General features: G+C 37.8%; 3 protein-coding genes and 1 long non-coding RNA gene across 5 annotated transcripts; 2 read left to right on the top strand and 2 right to left on the bottom strand.

Moving 5' to 3' along the window:
• Positions 1–106: 106 nt before the first annotated feature.
• LOC111810075 (ferric reduction oxidase 4-like) lies at positions 107–4,201 on the bottom strand. Its single transcript, XM_023696635.2, has 8 exons — positions 3,764–4,201; positions 3,572–3,686; positions 3,327–3,503; positions 2,694–2,928; positions 1,610–1,937; positions 1,280–1,517; positions 489–1,198; positions 107–246 (listed from the first exon to the last, which is right to left on the bottom strand). Exons 1-8 carry the CDS (start codon positions 3,924–3,926, stop codon positions 107–109), a joined length of 2,106 nt encoding a protein of 701 aa, XP_023552403.2. The 5' UTR covers positions 3,927–4,201.
• LOC147789367 (uncharacterized) lies at positions 744–2,020 on the top strand. Its single transcript, XR_015411612.1, has 2 exons — positions 744–884; positions 1,020–2,020. It is a non-coding gene; the product is annotated as an uncharacterized LOC147789367 (long non-coding RNA).
• Positions 4,202–5,763: 1,562 nt separating the features above from the next.
• Positions 5,764–9,003, bottom strand: LOC111810914 (uncharacterized). Its single transcript, XM_023697755.2, has 6 exons — positions 8,615–9,003; positions 7,724–7,950; positions 7,060–7,170; positions 6,748–6,909; positions 6,264–6,505; positions 5,764–6,166 (listed from the first exon to the last, which is right to left on the bottom strand). Exons 1-6 carry the CDS (start codon positions 8,941–8,943, stop codon positions 5,843–5,845), a joined length of 1,395 nt encoding a protein of 464 aa, XP_023553523.1. The 5' UTR covers positions 8,944–9,003; the 3' UTR covers positions 5,764–5,842.
• Positions 9,004–10,445: 1,442 nt separating this feature from the next.
• LOC111810918 (putative receptor-like protein kinase At5g24010) lies at positions 10,446–13,584 on the top strand. 2 transcript variants are annotated; one of them, XM_023697763.2, is made up of 2 exons: positions 10,446–12,915; positions 13,142–13,584. In XM_023697763.2, exons 1-2 carry the CDS (start codon positions 10,509–10,511, stop codon positions 13,144–13,146), a joined length of 2,412 nt encoding a protein of 803 aa, XP_023553531.2. In that variant the 5' UTR covers positions 10,446–10,508; the 3' UTR covers positions 13,147–13,584. The 2 variants fall into 2 exon arrangements, with proteins under 2 accessions (XP_023553531.2, XP_086973849.1); XM_087117723.1 differs by having other exon boundaries at positions 10,446–13,584.
• Positions 13,585–13,782: the final 198 nt, after the last annotated feature.

The raw sequence follows: 13,782 nt of genomic DNA, 5'->3' as shown, positions 1-13,782 counted from the left end.
CACGAGAATACAAGAACATAAGCTTCTTCACTTCACAATCCAACACGTTCATATACGGTATTGACACAAATTTGAACTTTGAATTCAGCAATGTTCTTCCAAGTTTTTACCAGGTGAAACTCATAGCATGAAAATTTAGATTATCTCCATAAGCAGTTGAACAGATTTTCGCTACGTCATGGCGCATCCCTGTCGGGCCGCTGACCAAAACTCCGATATCCGATCCTTTACAGTCCAGAAGAATTCCTGCATTACAAAACATGTTACCATATTGATGTTAGGTTGCTGTTTATGTCGAGGATGGTTGGGCATTGACTAAGTAAGGAATAAATCTCCATTAGTACGAGGCTTTTTGGAGAAGTCCAAAGCAAAGCCACGAGAATTTATGCTCAAAGTGGACAATATCATGTCACTGTGGAGAGTCGTGGTTCCTTACAGTTTATATATGTGCGCGTGCTTTTGGTTAATGCAAAGGCAGGAAAGCTTACTCTCGAGATCAGGCCTGCCCCCATAATGGATATTGGTTGCTTGAACAAGGGGTTGGTAGGGAAGGCTCTCAAGCTCTCTTTCACCTCCAAAGATCCATGACCCAGGTGATGCTTTTGGTGATTGAACATTAAGAACTTGAACTTGTTTGTTTGAAACATATGTTTTCCTTTGCCACATAAGGACCAAGCTAGAACATATGCAAATACAAGCAAGTGAAAGGAACATGTCCCAAAGAACCTTGTAGGTGTAATTGTAAACAGCGTCACCATTTCGTTCGATCGGGTAAATGTAGTAACGAGTAATGATACCTAAAAGAATCAAGAACATCACGAACGAAGACGAGATGACTGCGCCGAGTAGCAGCCAATTGTTTGGTCCAAGAGCCTCTGTCACTGGTGAGTCCAGTGGATTTGGCTTAAACCATATTGTGTTTATAAGATTTTCCTCATTTGTTTGTGGCTGTTCTTCCTCTCTGGTGATATAAGCATCAATCTGTAATGGTACATTTGAAATCTCTGTTTGTGTGCTAGATACTGGAAGCAAGAGATCCAACATGGTGAGATCAATGGAGTTCTTGAAGGCGCATACGAGACGCACTTGTGGAACATGACAGTTCGGTTTTGTGCTTCGAACGATCATAATCTCTCGGATTATCGAAATGAACGGAGTAATCCCGCTTCCTCCGCTTATCAGAAGCAGAGATTCATGCCTTGAAATGATAAAACATCAATCAAATTCAAGTAAACTCCACTAATTCAAGGATTTTTTGGCTTGTAGGGAAGGGAATCACCTTAAAAAGTGAGTAGAAGCTGGGCCATATGGACCTTCAACAGAAACTTGAAGATGATCCAGAGAAGAAGAAAGTTGCTGGTGAAGTTTTGAAGTCCAGCTCCCCCCTACTTTGCTAACAACACTGATAATATCAGGCTCCAATTTGCTGTTGGAAGTGACTGTAAAAGGATGCCATTGCAGTTTGGAAATGGTTGGCACATTTAAGAACATCACACTTGTTGGACTGTAGCTTAGTTCTGATCATAAAAGGGTTAAAATCCAATCAAATATTCAGCATTAGAGAAAGAACAAGAAGAGTTTCAATGATCAGTTCATATAGAAACTAAACCTGGACTTTTCAAAAGGTTTAGTTCGACGGCACCACAAGGAAGATGGCGAGCGGAAACCAGGCTTACGCGTCGTTGCGATTGTAAGAATCGTATGAATCGATCAATTGCGAAGAGAAACATTCCAGGAAGAATCAAGCATACATATGCTGCTCCGACATGGATTAGATAGAAGACGGTGTAGAGCATGTAAAAATGGTGACTGTAAAAGAATACTTCGAACATTTTTCGACGAATCGAACGGAAACTTGTCACCCAGATAACTGTGGCGAATGCCATGGCTATCAGTCCAGCTATATTTGATACATAGTCTTCACTCCATTCTATCAACTGATCAATGATGCATATTCAGTTAGTATTGATTTTGAACAATACATTGAAGCAATGTACCAATAGAAATTTACTTTGTTCTTGCTTTGGAGTTGAGTTTTGTTGTTGTAGCTAAGAACAAGCACAGTTAAAGTTACTCCTTAACAAATCATATGTTTGGATGGAAGCAATCAAATACGTGGCTACGAACAACTTTATAAAACAATCGACCCAGTAAAGGCCCATAAAGTTTATACCACCAATTAAAGCCTAGTTGAGTGGATAATACAAAGATGGATGATTTCCTTAGAATCATGTAACAACTCAAGTGCACCGCTAGCAGATATTGTCCCAAAGTCCATTACTAGTTGGAATTTCCTTTTGGATTTCCTCTCAAGGTTTTAAAAACGCGTATACTGGGGATAGGTTTCCACATCCTTACAAGGAATCGGGATCTCACAATCCACCCCCTTAGAGGTAACGAGGTGTCTGGCTGGTTTTTAAAACGCATCTAGTAGGGAGAGGTTTCCACGCTCTTATAAGAAATGTTTTGTTCCCCTTTCCAACCAATGTGGGATCTCGAAATCCACCCCTTCGGGGCTAAGTGGAAAAGAGAAAAGACTATAACGACAAACGGTCCTGGCAGCTGCCATCACTGTTAACCTTATCTTTAGAATCCGAAAATCATCACTTCAAAGGGCCAATCAAAATGAAAGTATAATTCTAAGGGATACAAAATTCCCCACAAAAGAGTAGAAGAAAAAAAAAAGGATTTACCAAAGCCATTTGATCTGTGATGCCCCAGTAGATGATGAATCCAACGGTGTGTAATGCAAAGAGAAGATTAGAAATGTGGCCAAGCCAGATGTGATACTTGATGGTTGATTCTGAGGTGAGTCCAATTATTGGCAATAATGAAGACCCTCTTGTGACTGGAAAGAACAGAAACGCCCAGCATATGTGTCCAATGTACCCAAGTCTCAGCGATACACTTCTAAACTTAGCTTCCCACCTGAACCATAAAACTTAACCGCTACTTCATTGGTTGGGTTCGAACCATCGACTTTTCATACTTATAACTTCGAAAACTATTCATTTTATCAAAGATGCATAAAAACTCAAAACGATACACTATTCATTTTTTTCGGGCTTCCCTTAGGGAGAGGTTTCTACACCGTAATAAAGAATGCTTTGTTTCCCTCTCCAATCGACACGTGGAGTCTCACAATCCACCCCTTTTGGGGTCAGTTTCCTCACAGCTCAGCGTCTTCGATGACACACTCCCAGTGTCCACCTCTTTTGAGGCTCAGCGTCTGTGCTGACACGCCGCCCGAGGTCCGTGAGTGCTAGTGCTTATTCTAATTTGAGAGAGAAAGGTGGTTAAATTTTGAGGGAAAAGAGAAAACATACACTTTCTCGCCAGCTACATGCATGTGAAGATTGCCAAAACTGACATACAAGTAATTTCCAAGAGACCAAATCAAAAGTATAACAAATGCAGCTGCGAATCCAATCTCCAATGTATTAAGAATCCCCAGAGGATTCATCACCAGAATTGGTCGTTTCAGAAATGAATCTCCTCGGCTCCTACACCAAACCAAACCCCATTTCAAAAACCATTCAAGAACATAAGAATTAATTAAATGGTGAACAACCTTTGGGTCGAAAAGGGTTTAGGATCTTCTGAAGAACTCTTCTGCAAATGGAGATAAAAACAACCCAAAACTGCCATCAACATGACGGGAAATGAGAAAAGCAGAAGATTTGTGCCTGCAAATTCATTGAATCCAAGTTAATTTCAAACCAAAACAGACCCAAAATCACCAAATATTTGGAAATTTGTGTACCTTGCTCTCTAAAATAAGTGGAGTTGAGGTCCATGTTGAGCTTTGGGGTCCAAGTGTTCTTGTAAAGCTTTGTGGGCAACATAATCCAAAGCCACAACCATAGCACAAAAGTTAACAAGAACACCATCTTCACACCTCTAACCATTGCCATTTCCTTCGCCATTTGCTACCACTTGTGGGATTTATCCAAACTTTGATGCTCTATTTATATGCACAAACTAGAACAATTTTGATGGTTGATGCATATGCTTAATGTCGTCACGGACGGCGTCCGAACAAAATTCTACGTTCTAACTTTTTTATTTTGAGAGCGAACGCCGAACATACTAAAAACGACGTCATACAATGAGTTGACGAACAATTTATGAAAAATTAAAACAGATTCAAATTGGTTTTAGAAGTAGAACCTCTCCAAGAATGTGAAGAAAGAAATGACATGAAACATGCTTATCTACTCTCAAGTTAGTAAGGTTTTGAAATGGTGATGATGTTTATAATAAAATGGAGTAATTGGAAAGTCAAAACATTATTGATATGTATTGAACCCAACCCTTCCATTTATCATTTCATTTCTTTGATTCATAAGTCAAACATTTTTTGTTTTTTTTTTCTTCATTTCATTTTAGACCATATGTTATTATTATTATTTAATGTTTGTTGTGTTTTGTATCTTTACGGTCATAACATAAATTAAATGTGTCGTTCCCGAGTAAAAAAAAATGGTTAATAAGGTTCAAAATTATAATTCTTAGGCTTTCCAATATATCCCCTGAAATACCCGTTTTTTATTTCCAACCTTACTAACAACGTTTCAAATACAAGTTTATGATTTCTGAACTCTTCAATTCTACCTCGCTAGACAGTTACTCTCTAATTCCGAGTTTCAAAAGTACTCTAAACAAATTTCTGAGTATGATAATTATTAGGGTTGTATGGAATATATTCTTCAATATCAAAGTCTTAGTTACGAACCAAAGTTAAATCAACTCAAATTAGCGTTGAAATTCTAAAATCAACTAAATTTGTTCGTGGCTTAAATTCGAGTTCTAAAAATAATTTTATTCGATTAATATAATATATTCCATTGGTTGACTATTATATATTTATTAGCTAAGCTGTTGTGGTAGTACATCTGATCAAGCTCTGAGTTGGTTGATAGTACAATAACGAAGTACAATTTAACTTCAAAACATTTCAGTGCAATTTTGAGGTATTTTTATCATAAATTAAAAATAATTTTTTTTTTTATAGCTTAGATTCAAATTGTTTAGAATGCTTTGTATAATGTATAGTTAGTTTTTTAATTTTAAAAAAAATTTACATATAATTTTACCATTTTAACTTACTAAGTTTGCTAACTTTTATTAAAATTAAATCAATTATAATTATAAGTGTGGGACGTACTCTTAGAATCTAAATAAATTAGTGCTCATGGGATGCTTGCCCTCTAAGTTGCTGACATGAACGTTAATAATAAAGAAAATTATCTCCAAATTAATAATTAAAAAAAGTCATTTAAAAACATGTTGAGATTCTAATAGTCAACTTATTGTATGAAGAAGGTTTCATTATTGGGATATCATTAGAGATCGCAACTATAGTCCAAAGGCCAGAGTTTTTTTTTTTTTTTTTTTTTTTTTTTCAATTTCTACAAAAAAAAAAAAAAAAAAAAAAAAAAAAATATATATATATATATATATATATATATATATATATATATATATATATATATATATATATATATATTTGGCTAAATGGAAGGACTACCGGAAATCAAGTTAATATAGGAGAAGATTCTTAGTATATAAGTGAGAAACACTATTTTGGAAATCAAGTTAATATAGGAGAAGATTCTTAGTATATAAGTGAGAAACACTATTTTTTTGGTCCCTGAACAACTGAGTTTAACTCGAATTGATATACGACCTGCAATTAGATACTCAAGATCGAGCCTTGCTGGGACAACAAGTCTCCTCCAATGTCCTTTGAGCAAAAACTATCTTAAAAAGTTGTTCCATTAAATAAGTTACAGGGATTTGGAGAAAAGCAGAGGATTTTATGATCTAAATTTGAATGGTATTACATGTATTTCAAGACCATCATTCCAAATCCAATCCCTAGGAAAGTCGCAATAGCGATTCCAAATATTCCAGCAAGAATTCCAGGAATAACCATTGAACTCCAACCCTTAGCCGTGGCCATCCCGCAGGCTGTAGTGGGACCTCCAACGTTGGCATTCGATGCTATCAGCAGCAACTTTTGGTCGAAGCCAAGCAGCTTTCCAAGACCAAGGATTATGGCAAGATGGACTGCGATCTGGACAAGAGAAAACAAGAAGATACTTGGCGCAGTGCTGATGACACTCCATACATTTCCACTTGCTCCCACTACAGCAAAGAAAATCTGTTTCCAGACAATGATGAAGGGGTAAAGATCATTACAAATTCAAAAATTTGTGCATAGACAATTATAAAGAGTGGATGAATTGCACAAAAGTAACCTGCATTAGAATCATAGCCAGAGCCCCACCAGAAGGAGCAAGGTAAGCAAACGGCTTGGGAAAAATGGTTGCTAAGACAACAATGATGGCGGTAATTGCTGGCATGCTACCACCTTGAATTCCAAAATATTTGGTCAGGTAGGAACCAGCTTTACAAATGGCAAACGATACAGCAAGGGCTATGGCAGATTGTAACACCGGAAGCTTGTTGCTATCCTCAATTTCTGCATCCTTTCCAGCATCTACCCAACACAACTTCCATTAGAGGCCTAATTTGGAAACATTTCATAATATAGTTACGAGTTTATCCTATGAAACTGACCACACACATCACAAGTGATAATTCCAAAATTCCAACAATATATGGAAAGCTGCAGCAACATATACGACATTTGCTTTGTTTAATCATTCACCAAAAATCATGCCTCAGAAAAATATTGAACAACTAGAGATTATACAGGCCAAAACAAGTGGAATTTCATACCCGTAGCATCATTAAATGTCGTTGGTTCAGGAGGTACTTTAGATGCTAATGCAAACAATGTTGCAAAATACGCTGCACAAATTACATTATCCGCAGCAAGTCCAGCTGCTAATACTGATGAAGTGACACCAAGGGCATCAGATATAGCAACATAATTGACAGCTGCACCCATACAAACAAAGAACATAACATCTATGAGATGATAGTGAACTGAAGAATAATAGTTCAATGGATCAATGTGTCACTACTTGAAATTGAGACTGCCAAGGGATTCATATATAGCTAGAAGATGAGATAAGGAGAGCATATTACCTCCACCAATATGTCTTCCCATTAGTGCGGCGGCAATTTTCCAACTGTCTTGACCAAGTGATTGCATTGGTACAAGAAAATAGGCCACAACAGTTCCAATTGTTGTTGCAACTATCAAAAGAAAGAGAACAACGGCAAAACTTGTCAAGATGACTCTACGTGGTGTGAGTGAGTGACCAAAAAGAATCTAATGTTTGAAGAGAACTTAACAGATATTAACCAATGTAATTTATTGGATATCAACCTAATCCAAACATACAAAATATTATCATGAGCAACTAAAGTGCATTAGCAACTTAAAGGTCAGATTATCAAAGAGACGATTTGATTTTCAGGAATCAAATAATAAACAGACATGTCTACCCTGTGAACATGCATTCATGAACTGTTCTAATAATCTGATTTGTTAAGTTGTTCTCTCAACTTATTTGAATATCTTGGTTAAGAACAGGGCCCAAAGTATATGACATTTCCTGAAGATTCAAGGGAAAAAAAAGGCAAGGTTATAAATTATAAGTAGTTCGAACGATATTTTAGAATTGATCATATTATTCATACTAAGCCATAATGGCTCATACAGAACTAATCAACATGGCATGTAAAACAAGATTTGAGAATCAGAAACTCACAAAGCAATCGTGGAGGTCCTCATGGGGGCCATTACCTGAACCTAACAAAAATGCCAAGAGAAGTGTCCCAGTTGACTTTATTACATTGCGCAAATCTGCCCTAAATAACAGCATAGGAACTGCTAACGGTAGCAAAAACTCCAAAACAATAGGAAAAGCTGGAGCATCAGATGCAATGATCCCAAAATTACTGGCTGCAAGTCCCACCAATGCGCTCACTAGGGCACCACTTAATGCACTACCAACCTTCGTTTTCTCAGACCTTCAATTTCAAGAAAGCAACAATAAGAAAGAAAATCAACGTGAAAGGAAAAAGACCAGAACTTCATTTCAGAGTATCGCATATACTCTTAAGAATCAAAACTAAATCCCAACACTGCCAAGTTCTTCTTATGGGTGTACATAGTAACTTGCATCTCCACTAATCTCACACAGAGTCCGTGAAATTCCTAAATATTTTCTTATTTTCCATTTTTCTTTCGTTAGATCTATTATCTCCCGACATCCTATAGCTCAGTTTGGCTACCAACTCGTTAGAAGGCCATTCTGACGAAAATTGTGCAAAATTACTCAACTGAACATTGACTGCACATTGACTGCACATTAATAACATCAACGACCTTTTCTCAATACAAAACAAAGATTCCATTCAAGAAACGAAATTACAACATTGGATCAGAAATCAAACCATAAAACATTGCCTGTACGAAATAAACAAGAATCAAAAGCACAAAACAAAGGCGTGAACTGGCTGTTTTCCGGACTTAGAAAGCAATATTAACAATAAAAATTGGGAACCACAAACCTTAATACTACTACAATGAATTTTAACAAATCATATTAAAATTTACTCTCTCGCGAATTGTACATCTAATTCAATCAGGAATCTAATCAATAAAAGTTCAAGAAGCAATGTAAAAGTTCACCAGATACCGAAGGCTCCAATGGAAAATAAAACAGTCCAGTTGCCCCACTGGTCATGAGGAGAAATGAGGGGGAGATTCAATTTCAGATGAGATCTAACAGCAACATTTCGTCTCAGTTGAACATTTCCGGTACTGGTGCCGCAAAAGTTCCAGAATCTCCGGCGTGCACTTTCAGCTGCTGCTGATGACGACGACGACGACAACGGTTGCACCGGTGGCCGAGGAGCGATCGCGATGCTCCTGGAGAATCTAGCTGAGATTTTGCAGGAAGACAAACATAGAAGCTGTACTTCGGGCGACTTCGAGGCGAGCTGCGACTGTAAGGCCATCTCCGGCGAGGTGGATTGGACGGAGAGAGAACACCAACGATGGACTTCATCACTCGGTAAAACACAGTGATATAAACTAAAGTTTTTTTCTTTTTTTAAACCCTGCGTGTACCGCAATTAAAAAATACATGCTTTCAATTTTATTCTTAAAACACATCATAATATATTATTAATTAAAATATTTATTTATTTATTTTATTACATTTTGTGTGATGTTTCACTACGTTACATCTAATTATAATTATACAAATATCAAATTACCGATTTAGAAAATCATATATATATATATTGTTCGACGAACACGACTCTCGACAATGGTATGAGTCTATAAATCCATGATCATTCCCTAAATTAGCCGACGTGGGACTTTCATTATCCAATACCTCCCCTCAAACAAAGTGCGCCCCCCTTAATCGAGGCTTGACTCCTTTGGAGTCTTAGTCATTTTTTACTTCATTCGAGGAGGCTTTGACTCCTTTTCTTTTGGAGTCCTTTGTTCGATGTTTGAGGATTTACCAATCTATTGACACGGCTAAGTTTAGGGTCTGTCTCTGATACCATGTTAGACGAACACGACTCTATGATTTTGTCCACTTTGTCCACTTTAATAATGCAGCCAAACACAAGGAGAAATGTATAAAAGGGATGCCTAAAACTTAGAGCAAAATTATAATGGGGTTTTGCATGCTCATGAAAATGATATCCACTCACCCACTACTACTCCAAATCATATTATTGCCAACGTTTTTACTCTTAATTTTTACTTACTAATGTTTTAAGAAATTCAGTCCAGTTTTTTAAATTAAATAAAAAGTAGTTTTTATTTTTAGAAGCGGATTAAAAAAAATTCAAAAAAATAATAATAATTGAAAAATAGAAATAATTAAATTATTGTTAAAAGCATATCTTCCATCTTTCCTTTGGTATGTTTTGTGACAATCCCACTTGCAAAGTGTATTTTCCAAAAATGAGTGGAAGTAATCAATGCTGATGTGAAATTTCTATTAAAATTGTGGAAAATAAAATTATAATTACTTAGTTGAATCAATTTTAACCACGGTAATTTTTGTGGTTGAAATTAATAGAAAAATGAATCCAATTTTTTGAAAGTTTTATTTAAATGAAGATTAATACATTTTATCTCTATAAATAATAATATAACATTTTTTTTTTTTAATGAAGGATGTAATATATTTTTAGATAAATATTTATTATTTTTATTTTGTTTTTTTTTTTTTTGTTCAATAATTTAATATCATAATTAAGCATCTAATTTATTTTTATTTTTAACTAACATACCTGTCACATAAAATTACACTTAAAAATCCTTGATTGAGTTCTTATAGAATTTAGGAATTTAATAAATTAAAAATTGAATTGCCACGTCACGACATGGTCATAATCGTTGGAGCTTTCATAAAAATGTCTCATCATGTTATACTATCCTTTTTGATATATGGTCAAAGTCGACTTACTATTTGGCCCTTCAACTTTCCAATATTTTCATTTTTCACTCCTTACTGTCACTTTGCGGAACATTTCTCTGCAACTCTTTGGCGCCTCCCATGGCGATCTCCAAACTCCTCTTTCTCCTTCTTCTTTTCCTTCCTTTTCTTTCTGCTGATGTTGTTCCCTCTGACATTTACCTTCTCAGCTGCGGATCATCCTCCAATTCCTCCTTCTTTAATCGCGTCTTCGTTGGCGATTCATTGAAACCCGCTCCCGGCTTTCTCGTCGCCGGCCGATCGGTGGCGGTTTCCAATCGGAATCCACCTCCGGATTCTACCTCTTTGTATCACACAGCTAGAGTTTTCACCAGGGCCTCAAGCTACAAATTCAACCTCAAGAAGAACGGTACTCACTTGCTACGGTTCCATCTTTCGCCATTTTCGGCGCTGGAATTCGATTTACATTCTGCAAATTTCACTATCTCGGCCAATGGATTGTTGCTTTCTAATATTTCTCACGTTAACGATTCTGTAATTAAAGAGTTCATCGTGAGAATTGACGCCAACGTGCTTGAAATCGATTTCGAACCGGTTTCGGGTTCGGGTTTAGGATTCGTGAATGCAATCGAGGTATTTTCAGCCCCTAAAGAACTCATCACCGATAATGGAGCTAAGCTTGTGGATTCTAATGGAGTTCGAGAATATTACAAACTCACATCGCAAGTCTTGGAAACCAAATACAGAATTAACGTTGGGGGTTCCAAATTGACCCCGTTTAACGACAGTCTTTGGAGAACTTGGGTGCCCGATGAGCCTTATCTGGTTATAAAGTCGGCGGCAAAGCTTGCCTCAACTTTTCAGGCTCCGTACTATCAGGCCGGCGGCGCCACTCGGGAGGATGCGCCGGACATTGTTTACATGACGGCGCAACAGATGAACAAGGACATCGCAGTTTTGGGTGCGAAATTTAACCTCACCTGGAAGTTTCCATTGGATTCTAATGGCATGAAGTACTTGGTTCGCTTGCATTTCTGTGATATTGTTAGCTTTGCTCTTAATCAGTTGTATTTCAATGTGTATATCAATGGCTATCCTGCATATAAGGACCTGGATTTGTCATCTCTTTCCTCTCGGCTATTAACTCCTTTATATTTTGATTTCATTGTGGATTCTGATGGTTCTGGAAATATTCAAATAAGTGTTGGACCGTCTGATCTGAGCAGTTCTTTGGGATATAATGCGATCTTAAATGGAGCAGAGATCATGGAGATGGTGAGTGCTAGGGGTATGTTTTCAGAAACTGAGAAGAAAAAGAGAAATTCATGGGTCATTGTAGGTCCTATTGTTGGTGGATTCGTTGGTTTATGTCTGGTTTTTGCTGCAATTCTTGCTTTGGTATGCAAGAGGAGAAAGAAACCGACGCCGAGGCGGGCGGAGAGCGCAGGCTGGACTTCGGTTCAGGCATATGCAGGTGGCAGTTCTGATAGTAAATTATCAAGGGGATCAACTCTTGCATCTTTTGGGCCAAATGGATACCAAAACTTGAAGATCCCCTTCACTGAAATTCAGTCAGCAACAAACGATTTCGACGAGAGTTTGATCATTGGTTCGGGCGGATTTGGTATGGTTTACAAAGGGGTTCTTAGGGACAATATAAATGTTGCAGTGAAGAGAGGTGTGCCAGGATCACGGCAGGGCCTTCCTGAATTCCACACTGAGATAGCTATCTTGTCCAAGATTCGACATCACCATCTTGTTTCACTTGTTGGATACTGCGAAGAACAGTCAGAAATGATACTGGTTTATGAATATATAGAGAAAGGTCCATTGAAAAAGCAGTTGTATGGCTCGGTCGTGTCGCCTTTGTCGTGGAAACAACGACTCGAAATCTGCATTGGTGCAGCCAGAGGTCTTCACTACCTCCACACTGGTTTTGCACAGGGCATCATCCACCGCGATATCAAGTCAACCAACATTTTACTGGATGAGAGCTTTGTTGCTAAAGTTGCTGATTTTGGTCTTTCAAGATCGGGGCCTCGTCTCAACGAGACACACGTTAGTACGGGAGTAAAAGGTAGCTTTGGCTATCTTGATCCAGAGTATTTTCGAAGACAACAACTCACTGATAAGTCGGATGTGTATTCATTTGGAGTAGTGCTCTATGAAGTTCTTTGTGCTAGGCCTGCTGTTGATCCATTGCTTGATAGGGAACAAGTAAATCTCGCCGAATGGGCGCTGCATTGGCAACGGAAAGGAATGCTCGAAAAGATCATCGATCCACATTTGGTCGGGAAAATCAATCCGAGTTCGTTAAAGAAATATGGAGAAACAGCAGAAAAATGTTTGGCTGACTATGGAATTGACAGACCAACAATGGGAGATGTCTTATGGAACTTGGAATATGTTCTTCAACTACAAATCGAGCCACCGATCGAGCCATCAGAACCCGTAGATGTCGATGAATCCAACTTTCCGACGTCCACCGCAACTCATCCAAGCGACTTGAGGAGACATTCAGATGAAGGTACTGAAAACTATTCAGACATAAGTAGAACCAAAGTTTTCTCCCAGTTGCTTACTAATGATGGAAGATAGCTAGCTTTATGATGGATTCTTAAACAGAAGAATCCATATACTCTAACAAAATTACAGCCAAGCCTTCTGAGATAACTCTGCTGGCTTATAATGTTGTAATAGGTCATTTGTTAGTGTGATATCTGAGGAAAAATTAGCTAGTTAGTTATGTGCAGGTTAGTTTGACAAGATTTGAATCGGGTCAGGAGCGACCTTGACGTTACCTTCCCCCCACCTCGACGTTTTCTGGTTCAGGTCGAAACGTGCATCTCACGATGGCTGGGGCTGCTTGGTAAGCCGTGGCTGGACCCATATTAAACATTATGGGTCATCATCTTCTCATATGACTTCATTGAGCCTTCCTACCATGTTGTTTTGTGTTATGGTGATTTTGAGCCACCTTACGTGGTCTTACCTAGGCTAAGACTTTGGGTGTTCTATCCTGGTTCTTGACTTCGGGTTATGAATTACACCTTATAGTTCTTTTTGTCTTACCTACCATGGTAGGCAGTCCAAACTTCTCCTCGGGATGATAGATGGAGTGATTTAGGTGTTAGAAATTATGACTCTCTATAATGGTATGATATTGTCCGCTTTGAGCTTAAGCTCTCATGACTTTGATTTTGGTTTCTACATGAAGACTCCTACCAATGAAGATAGTATTCATTACTTATAAATTCATGATCAATCTCTTAATTAGCCGACATGGAACTCATCTCCCAACAATCCCAACAATAGGTGATATCCAATGTAGAACCAACCTTCATTTACTCGTGGCATTTAGGTGGCCTGACAGACGACCTTGGCTCCTCCTTTC

The sequence above is a fragment of the Cucurbita pepo genome, chromosome 14 (genome assembly GCF_057944985.1).
Source record: "Cucurbita pepo subsp. pepo isolate OVF chromosome 14, ASM5794498v1, whole genome shotgun sequence".
NCBI classification, from domain to species: Eukaryota; Viridiplantae; Streptophyta; class Magnoliopsida; order Cucurbitales; family Cucurbitaceae; genus Cucurbita; species Cucurbita pepo.
The sequence above is the reverse complement of the archived record's forward strand: the minus strand, read 5'-3'. Positions and strand labels throughout refer to the sequence as shown.